The sequence below is a fragment of the Rutidosis leptorrhynchoides genome, chromosome 1 (assembly GCF_046630445.1).
Source record: "Rutidosis leptorrhynchoides isolate AG116_Rl617_1_P2 chromosome 1, CSIRO_AGI_Rlap_v1, whole genome shotgun sequence".
In the NCBI taxonomy this organism is placed as follows: Eukaryota; Viridiplantae; Streptophyta; class Magnoliopsida; order Asterales; family Asteraceae; genus Rutidosis; species Rutidosis leptorrhynchoides.
Window position 1 is genome coordinate 591,092,429 of NC_092333.1, and position 11,127 is coordinate 591,103,555.

At 35.4% G+C, this 11,127-nt stretch overlaps 1 protein-coding gene across 1 annotated transcript; it reads left to right on the forward strand.

Moving 5' to 3' along the window:
* The first annotated feature begins 3,816 nt into the window (after positions 1-3,816).
* On the forward strand, positions 3,817-10,725 carry LOC139883421 (protein tesmin/TSO1-like CXC 5). The gene is made up of 8 exons (XM_071867602.1): positions 3,817-4,462; positions 6,228-6,335; positions 6,672-6,849; positions 7,499-7,861; positions 7,948-8,051; positions 8,505-8,599; positions 9,201-9,566; positions 10,099-10,725. The coding sequence occupies exons 1-8, from the start codon at positions 4,077-4,079 to the stop codon at positions 10,365-10,367; spliced, it is 1,869 nt and encodes a 622-aa protein (XP_071723703.1). The 5' UTR covers positions 3,817-4,076; the 3' UTR covers positions 10,368-10,725.
* Positions 10,726-11,127: the final 402 nt, after the last annotated feature.

An 11,127-nucleotide genomic window follows, 5' to 3' on the forward strand; every position in this document is an offset into this window, starting at 1 on the left:
TTACAAGCTGTGTATTGTACGAGTACGAATACGGGTGCATACGAGTAGAATTGTTGATGAAAATGAATGAGGATGTAATTGTAAGCATTTTTGTTAAGTAGAAGTACTTTGATATACGTCATGAAGTCTTCCAAAAGTGTATTAATACATCTTAATACACTATATGTATATACATTTAACTGAGTCGTTAAGTCATCGTTAGTCGTTATATGTAAGTGTTGTTTCGGAACCTTTAAGTTAACGATCTTGTTAAATGTAATTGATCCATTGTTATTACACTTAAATGAGATGTTAAATTGTTATGTTAACATGTTAACATGGTGTATTAATATATCTTAATATCATATATATATATATATATATATATATATATATATATATATATATATATATATATATATATATATATATATATGTGTGTAAAATACTATTACAACGATAATCGTTACATATATGTATTGTTTCGAAATCCTTAAGTTAGTAATCTCATCTTACTCGTGTAGTTCATTGTTAATACGCTTAATGATATATGTAATTATCATTTCATGATGTTAAACATAGTGTATTAATATCTTAATATGATACATATGTATTTAGTAAGACGTTGTTATAACGATAATCATTATATTTATCGTTTCGAGTTTTCTTAATTCAATAGTCTCATTTTATGTATATAACTCATTGTTAATATACCTAGTGATATACTTTCTTATCATAATATCATGTTAACTATATATATATATATATATATATATATATATCATCATATAATTTTTACAAGTTTTAACGTTCGTGAATCACCGGTCAACTTGGGTGGTCAATTGTCTACATGAAACTCATTTCAAATAATCAAGTCTTAACAAGTTTGATTGCTTAACATGTTGGAAACATTTAATCATGCAAATATAGTTTTCATTTAATATATAATCATGGAAAAGTTCGGGTCACTACAGGATTTAGGCGAGGCCTAAACGAAAAGTCATCTACTCGAAACGAACTATCTGAAAATCAATTTTCCAGAAGTCCATGAGTCTGATAAGACCCCGAAAAACAGCAAACAAGTGCTCTGGTGGGATTCTTGGTGCTTGATGCTCATCACGGTTCTCATCCTTGATGCTTGTAGCTTCAAGTGTACAACTCATTGATGTGTTAGCATCATTTTGACCAAGGTTCAACCATCAACACACAACTAAGAGTAAAATCTATCATTCTACAAGTTTTGAACATCAAGATTGCCTCTTTATTGCATAAATCCAATAAAGCTTCAATCTTTGTCCTTTTTACACAAGTTTATGCATCTCCATCATATGTGATGATGAAGACTTGATCTTTATCATCACAACAAACACAAAAAGGTTCCAAGTAAGTGAGATCTACAATAATAACTTAGATCTCAAGTTTTAAGAAAACCCTAAGCTAGAAAGCTTGGATCTTTACAAGATTAATGAGACCATAAGTTAGAAAGCTAAGATCTAATGAAAGTAATGAGGCCATAAGTTAAAAAGCTAAGATCTTTAACAAAATAATGAAACCCTAAGCTAGAAAGCTTGGATCTTTAGTGTTCTTGAAGATCCTTAAAGCAAAAGACTAGATCTTCAAGTTACATGAAGATCATAAATACAAGTTTTGATCTTTATAACAAAATAAAGAAATCATAAGCTAGATCTAACAAGTAAATGAAGATTCAAAGCTAGAAAGCTTGAATCTTTCATGTTCTTGAAGGATTCAAACCCAAGTTTGAATCTACAAGATATAACAAGTTCAAAAGCTAAAAGCTAGATCCTTTAAATGATGATGATGATGTCGTGGATATGAAGGGAAGAAGAAGAGAAAGAAAATTTAAAACTTACACTTTTTAGAGTGAGAAAGACTAGAGAGAGAATTAGAGAGTAAATGTGTAAATTGTGAATGAGATCAAGTGTGAAATGGGATGAATAAGCTTGGTATTTATAGAAAGTGAGGGTGTGGGGAGGTGATCGTGGTCGTGGGCTTTGGGAGGGGACAAGGGGGACACCTTTTTGCTTTTTGGTTAATGGTTGTCTAAAGTTGGTGCTTATGTTAGGATCCCATGCAACATTATGGATTATGGTTAACAAAAATGCTAGTATGTTCCCTCTAATAAATGGGCATTTGTCTTACATATTATTGGCTCACTAGTCATTAATAATTGGGCTAATTAAATAGTCCACTAGCTAGTGTAGGGTGGGCTAAAGTCCAACAAGGTAGAAAGTCCAACAAGACTAACTAGTGTGCTCTAGTAAATTACTAAGCGTAATTAGACATCCAAAAACCCAAGTAATTGTTATTATAAAATTACAATTAGTATTTCGTAGTCATAATATTCCGATTATGACCAAAGTTAAACGTGTACACAGTACGCAGTTAGTTCTAAACGTCAAGTGACACTAACGGTCATAAAGGCTTCCGGGGATCAAGTTAAGTAACCTACGTACTTAAAGGCATGTTTAAACATATAAACGAAAGTAATCCACATGTAGTAAGATCCCAGAGTATAATATAGCTCAGTACGCACAAATACGCAATTTCATGAAAATACAAAGCACAAAAACAAGTCAAAAAAGTCGGGTCGTTACACATCAGGAAGAAATACACCCGTCAACTATCGACAAAGGACCCCAACCGTACCACGCGAGCTCTGGCCAAACATGCCGGAGCTCCAGCCGGAGGCAAGACAGCAACACAAAATCCAGGCAGACATATGAAGGGTGAGGAGCCAAAGACAAAAACCTAGAAATAAGCCCTAACCGCCATTTTGAAAAAGGAAGAAGAAGGCCGACAAGAGGACCGGCAAAAATCGTGGGACAAAAAGTTCGACGCTCAGACTAAAACCTCCACGCAAGAAATCAGGCTAAACCAACAAAATCGAGCCCTACTCGTCTCCACTGATCTCTGTGAGGAGATCGCCGCCTGTAACCATCGACAAAGACAAGAAAACAGAACGGTCGCCGAAAAGTAAACAAAACAAAGGCCAACCCCAAAATCATCGAGGAAACGAGAGATAAAACGGAGAATCATACATAGGAGCCGAGACCACTGCAGAATATCCCAAAAATGAAACATTAATCGCCTGCACCGGAAACGGAGCCAAGGAGATGACCGGAAAACCTAGTGTCGTCGGAGAAGGACCTGAAAACGTCATGTCTGAATAAATCAGAAAAGGAAAGTAGGAAAAGAGGTTCATCCGACCTTCGCGAGATGCCGGAGGCCGGGCGGTGCCAGGAAAAACTAGGTGTCAGGAGAGAATATGGTGGGGTTCACGGTGGTAGGCGGTAGAGGGAGGAAGATGGTAGTGTAAAAAGCAGTGTCAATATAGGTGGGTGGAAACCAAGGTTACTCAGTAATTTTCTTTTACTTCCTATATATTGTTATGCAAAGTATACGACACAAATTGCAAAGCTTGACAACTACATATACGAAAGATGTTATTCACTCAAAGATGCGTTATTCAAATTTCAAAAATTTATTTGAATAAAAACTACTGTAGTAGACTAGTAGTATACACTTATTTATCTGTTTCAAGAATAAATAATTTTACTACGCAGTAACTATATTATCATCGTTTGAAAATCACCCATTGACTCCGCTACAAATTATAACCGTCGGATCAGACAGTTTAACCTAAGCTGTACGATTAGAATACAAAAAACTTAATCTGACCGTCCAAATATTTACAAAAATTGAATTTCAAAACCTCAAGAGAGGGAGGAACAACAACGTAGAGAGAAGAAGCCTCCTCTTCTATTTTGCTTCTTTATTTTTCCCCTTTTCCTATTTTTCAATAAATCAAAAATTAATTTAATTTATTAGAAGATACCATAATCAGATTCTTCCTGTGTGTTTACGACGTCGTTCAGATCGACGCTGTTTTTAATTTGAACCTAATTGACAAGTTCAACTTGTTATCTGAGCTGAGTTAGAGTAATCAAACTGATATATCTATCTATATCTATATATCTATGTATCTATATACAGACATATACATATATGTATATTGATTCAATTAGGTGTTTAATTTGGTGTCAAATTGAGTGAACCAATTTGAAATTTGGATAGAAATGGAGAAAGGTGAAGGCGGAGGGGATTCAAATTTCCCTCCGAAAATTACGCAAACGGAGGTTGCAGCGGTGACGGTAACGGCAGTGCCGGCGACACCGCAGCCTACGACGGTAACGACGACGGATTTTCCGGCAGGAAAGAAGCTCGCGCGCCAGCTGGATTTTAATAGTGTTGTTGGTAGTGCATCGGTGACGGCGGCCAGTGGTGTTTATCCTGATCATTCACATCGAATTTTGATGCCTCAGTCGCCGTTACTACCGCGGTCTCCGTCTCAGCCACGGCCGCCGTCGCTGCAGTTACAGCCGCAGTTACAGTTGGTGCCTATTTTGCCGTCGATGCAGATGCAGCAGTCTCATGTTGCAACTACTTTTCAACCAAGGCCTATGTGAGTGTCATACATTTTGCCTAATTTAAACTTGTTTTTGTATTTTATTTTGTGGTTGATGTTTAATCTGAAATTGATTGATTTAAGTCAAGCCTATTTTTTGTTACAGTTGTAGTCTTAATTAGATAAAAATGTTACCTTTTTGAATTTTTTCAAGGTGACATATGCTTTAGTCAGCTATTTAAACATCAAATACTACTCAGTATGGTTTAGGTGAATATAATTGATTGTGGTGAGTGCTTAATATGCTTAATTTGAAATGAAGTCATGAACTTTAGTGACACTTGATTTAGAGAATATTGTTGAATTGAAAATCTGTATTTGATGAACAAGTAAACAGGATGCTTTAGGACTAGTTATCATCTGGAGTTCTATGAAAACTACCGAAATTAGTATGATGGCAGTGTGAGGTTTTCTACATTATGTATATCATTTATGCATAAATGGTGCTATCTTTTTTGGGTTCGCAGAGGAAACCTCCCTAGCGACAACCACATTGGGTCCCCACTAGCGAGTAAAACCCCTGGTGACGAGCCCCCCAGTAGCAAGACCCATAACCGGGTGAATTGCACACATTGGCGCCCCCCTCCCAAATTAATACAAAACAGCTATCAACATTTGCTAGACATCTATTTTTATACATTGCAGTCGCTATTTGTGTGAATTGTATAAGGGGTGTCATCAAATTACAACTTTTGCTTTTCTTGATTTTATTAAAATCCATATAGGGATTACAAGACCGGAATTGCTAAATTGAGGTAATAATAATGTAACTTAAAGAAGCCTTTTTTGTCCTGCTCATTGAAATTTTGCAATGAGTGATAGACTGATAGTACCTAAAGTGTGAATACATAGATGTACAATAATTCGTTTGATTGCGTTACATGTCATTTATGAATTTCAAATTATAACACATTGTTAGCATATATGTAAGGCGTTTTGTAGTAAGCCCATAGGCCATGATTTGTTATTATATGAGTGCTGATTTAGAACTTGCTATTCACAAATGCTGCATCATTAATTACCATGCTATGAGACCCAAGGACCGAGCCTAGTGGGTATGGCTTGGGACTTCTATAACACATGACTCATGTTCTAACAACTTTTAGGCACTATCAACTACTTAAGCATCTAATATCTTAGTAGGAAGATGTAACGTTTCATGTGGCCGGGGTTCTTTGCATGGAACCCTAAGGACTAGTTGAGCTGAAAGTGTCAAATACCAGTGTTTACAAGACTAATATGTCTTAAAAGTTGTTACCTTTTATGCTTGTTCCAACTATCAACTACTGAGAACCTCTGTAGCTAAATCTGTTCTTTTCTCTTATGTTGGTGGTTTACTGTAAGATTATTAACCATTTGTGCAGTCAACGACCCGATGTGAAAAAACTGTTCTCCTTGTAGATGACAGGCTTGATAAATTTTTGCCTAAATCCCATTTTCCATTTTAACAAGTAGATACAATCATTTTTAATGTGTGAATATTGTTTAATTGCTTTACACTAAACTTTTTAAACAAAATCAATCTTTCCTCTTTTCATATTGACTATTTCCCTTTTTAAGGTGCAGAGTATTTTGCAGTTGGGAATATGATGAAACTTGTTTTAGTCAATTTATTATACATTCTTTTGTGAATAACTTAAAAAGTATATTATTCGTTAACGTTATTTTGTTTCAATTTTATCAGTACACACACCCTGCTGCACAAAAAAGTCCCAATATTGTCTATTAATTGTAGTAAGAATCGCTATTTCTGCTTTTTCAGAAAAATTGAATCCCCCAAAACACGACCAAGACAAAATGTTGAAATGAAAGATGGTACTCCAAAGAAGCAGAAGCAATGCAACTGCAAACACTCACGATGCTTGAAGCTGTAAGTAATTCTTTTGTATTTGTATGTTCAGTGAACCATGGATATTGGCAGGTGTGAACTATGATGAACTGACATTAAATGTGGTAAACTGTAAATGGTGAAAAATGTTGATACTTCATGTCAAGAAATCGTACTATATTTTAAACCTGGACCTAAAGTTTAGCATTTAGATACGGATATACGGTACTGTGATGTTCTTAGCTTGCTCTGTTATGATCATTGACAGCTTCTACTTAAGTGCTTGATTGGATCAGAACTACACAAAGTTATTATCTATTTTGCTCCTTTTATAATGGTAAATTCTGATAAGATACATTACTATCATTTTGTGGCCAGATATTGTGAATGTTTTGCATCTGGAATATACTGTGATGGTTGCAACTGTGTAAACTGTCATAACAATGTTGAAAACGAGCCTGCGCGGAGAGATGCTGTTGAAACTACTTTGGAACGCAATCCAAACGCATTTAGGCCTAAAATTGCAAGCAGTCCGCATGCAAACCGTGATAACAGGGTGAGTCTTTTGTCAATTTACAAACCTACCTCTTGAATGTCTACTGTTAGACTATGTCATTATTATCTGCATGCTAATTTGATGCGAAGGCAATAATCAGTAATTGAACGCTCTAAAAGAAGTGGACTTGTCTGATTGTCATTTTTACACATTCAAATTGGGATTTACACTCAATTTCCAAAGTAGAAAAATATACATCATGTCCAATGCTACTTGCTTTTCGTAACTGAGTAATGCATTTCAAATAATGGAATCATACAATCGGTTATCTATAAAATAGGAGTTTTATGTCAATCATGAAAGATATTGGACATTTAAAATTTGAGTTGAAAGTTTTTTTAGAAAAAAAATTATCCTAAACTTTTTCAAGAACATGGAAATTTTGTTTCTCTCTTACGTTCCAAGTCCTTCCCTTCTTATCGTAAAAGCAACTTGTGAAAAGTGTACAAAACAATGTAATTCAAAGTATCCAAGACACATCATTAGCACCCCAGTTATCTTCACTAAAGTTTGTGCTTTGTTAAATTTTGCAATTCATCTTTCAAGCGAGCAATATGCTAAAATGGTATAAGTTAGATGATATCTTTGGCATTTGATTTAAGTTATGCAATTTATTCATTTATATATATATATATTCTTTATATTTCAGGAAGAGGCTGGGGAAGTAATGGTATTGGGTAAGCATAACAAAGGATGCCATTGCAAAAAATCCGGATGCCTAAAGAAATATTGTGAATGCTTCCAAGCAAACATTCTCTGTTCAGAGAACTGTAAATGCATGGACTGCAAGAATTTCGAAGGAAGTGAAGAGCGTCAGGCCCTTTACCATGGAGATTCGGTTAGTAATATAGCACATCTTCAACAGGCAGCAAATGCTGCCATTACTGGTGCTATTGGATCATCTGGTTATGGTTCTCCACCCGTTTCCAGGAAAAGAAAGGCCCATGAACTGTTTTTTGGTGGGCCCATGGAAAAAGATTCATCAATTCACAGGCTTGCACCGTTTCAACAGGTATTGGTGCTTAGTGATTAGTTAAAGTAGTTTAGTTTGAGATCTGTTTTTTAACTTCATTTGAATCTTGACTTAATATTTGGCAGACGAATCACAACAAAACTTCTGTTCCTTTATCTTCTTTGTCTCCTATACCTGGCCCACGTGTTGCTAATGTTGCACCAGTTGGCCCTTCAAAATTTACATACAGGTACAAGAAGTAAATGTTATGTGTTTCATATATCAAATGTGACTAGATGGGTAAGGCTGGGTAATGTCTCAAAACAGATTCAGGTTGAAATGGATTGGAAATTTAGAACGGGTTGGGTTCATTCGCAAACACTACTCCTTTTTTGTGTTGTTTTAATAAATCGATAATAGATAATTCGTAAATTTTGCTATCAAAAGTCAATGCTATCAACACAAATCTAATTCTTTGAATACTAATGTTTTATGAGATCAAATGCATTAAAAGTAGACTTTGGGCCACTCGCAACATGTGACTCACTTGTCCTTCCGTTTAGCTATTTTTAATTTGACCTGTTTGAGAAAAGAACACTACAAAAGTCGACTCATTCCTAAGTACATGGGTAGACATTGACACTTTTACTTTATATTATATCATTGAAATGCTTGTAATGCTAACTACATAATGGCGGTGAAGGTCTCTTTTAGCAGATCTCATCCGACCAGAAGATATAAAGGAGCTTTGTTCTGTTTTGGTGGTGTATGCAAACGAAGCTGCCAGAGTAGTTGCAGGTGAAAACAGGATATCTCTATAATCTTATATAAATGGAAGCTAATGCTCTGTTTTGTTACCATATATATAATTCATCTTTGTTTTAGGTGGGATGTGTAATAAGTTACCAAATCCATGGGGAAGTTTAGGTCTAGATTGAAGTCGCAGACTGGCTATCACAACCCATTTACCTAAAAATGGATTAACTTTGGGTTAAATACTTTTTCAAGTGGAACAAATGGGTATCGAAGAAACTTAGTAAAAAATAAAAGGAGTCAAGTGAATTGTAAGTCCAAAAGTCTTTAAAGTGACAGTGTATTATAATGTATATTATCATCTAAAATACTTCACCAATAAATAAGCTAATCAATGTTTAAATGGTATATCTTTTGTTAAATTTTATATATCTGAAAAGTATATGTTTATTAAAAATTTAGTTGGAATAGACATAGAAGTGTTGGAACAGCGCTCTTCCAAGATGGAATTTAAAGCAAAAATAGATACGCACAGTCATTTGAATACCTGTTATTTGTATGAATCAATCTCTTATAAATTTTGGAAAATATCTGTTCAATATTGAAAGCCCAATATGAATGTATATGTTCATTTTTTATAATACAGATGACCAAAGAGAAAGCGCTGCTGCATCGGCTCTCAAGGACCGAATACAACCTGATACCGACAAACCAGTGGCAGATGAACCTTCAGGTGGAGCTCAGGCTGATAAAGACGAGTCAACTTCAGATGGTGCTGATGCTTCAAAAGGGAGGCCTATGTCTCCTGGAACACTGGCTTTGATGTGTGATGAAGAAGACACAGTTTTCACCACTTCAGCTTCTAATGGAGTGGGGCCCGATAGTGCAGGTGGTCCTTCTCAGTTGCCAACCGGTCAAGTAGTGACCGAAACGTACGCTGCGCAGGAGAAGATCGTCTTAACAGCATTTCGAGATTGTCTCAACAGGCTCATCACGCTTGGAGAATTAAAAGGCAAGTCTCTAGTTTTTCTTTTTCTTCTCTGATGTTCAGTGTTGCAAAACTCGGAAGTACTTGGCGGCGAGTATTCGTTATTTGCAGCTCGGGGAGTACTCGGTCAAACTTGGCCAAAACTCAAGATTACTCAGAAAATTGGTCAAAACTCGCAAAATCAGTCAAAATTGGTCAAAACTCGGCCAAAATCGGTCAAAGTCAAAGTTAGTCAACATCCAAGTACTCCCCGAGTGTTGCTTGTTTTTTAAGATGTTTTTGTCTAGAAGATCTGCAGACCATGTATGTAAAGGAGATGTCGTTTAAAGTTCTGTATGTTGAATACCGAAGACTATTTGTTTTTATGTCTGCAAAATAACTTAATTAATCATGACTGCAGCACTTAGAAGCACATTTCTAAGTCTGCGATCTCGCAGACATGAGTCAAAATTGGCACCTTTATATTCATGGCTGTTTTTTCAGTTACTATAAGTGCACAACTTACAGTTGATCTCAGTCAATCTTTTTCATTTTAACTTGATTTCCCCTCCTACAGAAACACAGTGCTCTTCGTTGGCCAGAAGCGATTTGGGAAGTCAAAGTCAACCGGAAGTTGTCGAGACCAACACTACCACCACACATATTAGTCAAACTACTAGTCAACGTGAACCATTCAGCAACGGCTTCACTACGTCAGCAGTCCCAGCCCCACAATCTAGTAATGCAGCAGTCGGGTCAATCGAAAATAATGGCACACATTCGCAACCCATCTCATTTCACGCTGAAAATGGAGAATCGAAATTAAAAAAAGAAAAAGAAACATAAAGATTGATTACCAGAGTAACATTAATCGGCTCCAGCCTGCAATGTATCGTTAAGCCATTCTTTGTTTGTGGCTTTCTTTGGTGCAGAGTTGGAAATTACAGTTTAGCCCATCCCTTCCCTATCCCTGTTATTAGAAAACTAACATAATTCTGGTTTTTTTGTTTACCCTTTCTTACATAACCTAGTTTTGTATTGAAATTATATACAGTGTTGAGCTAGGACTTGTCATAGGTACTTTGCAGTAGTGATTACTGATTAGTGAAGGTGTAATGTATCTTTGTGTATACTGGTATTGATGATGTTCTATTGTCGCAATAAACAACAATTGTTACTACATTGTTTCAGATAGTATGAATTGAAAGGGTTGGAAATAACAACATCTATATCTATATCTATCTGTATCTATATCTATATCTATCTTCTATACTATATATATAATAACAAACACAAAAATAGATCATCTAAAAGTCTACCTTCTAATTCTAGCCATCAATTTATAAGCCTCCACTAAATCTAGACCCTTTAAAAGTCCATGTAATGATTATGACTTCATAATCTCAAAGATTAATATTAAAATGATTAAAATACCCTTGAGTTTAAGAAAAGGACGTGATCAAAATGATAGATTAGGGGTTCTACAAAATTGAATTCATTCACGATCAAACAAAGGGTAAAACACTCTAATTTCTTCTCAAAATACAAACGATTATCTTCAAAATCGAGATTCCATCTTCATAAACTTAATAAGAATTCGCATACT

Bases quoted from the DNA above. Each gene is read 5' to 3' on its own strand.
- LOC139883421 (XM_071867602.1), top strand. From the start codon at position 4,077: ATGGAGAAAGGTGAAGGCGGAGGGGATTCAAATTTCCCTCCGAAAATT. The intron at 4,463-6,227 runs GTGAGTGTCATA...CTGCTTTTTCAG, and splicing joins ACTTTTCAACCAAGGCCTAT to AAAAATTGAATCCCCCAAAA. The intron at 7,862-7,947 runs GTATTGGTGCTT...AATATTTGGCAG, and splicing joins GGCTTGCACCGTTTCAACAG to ACGAATCACAACAAAACTTC.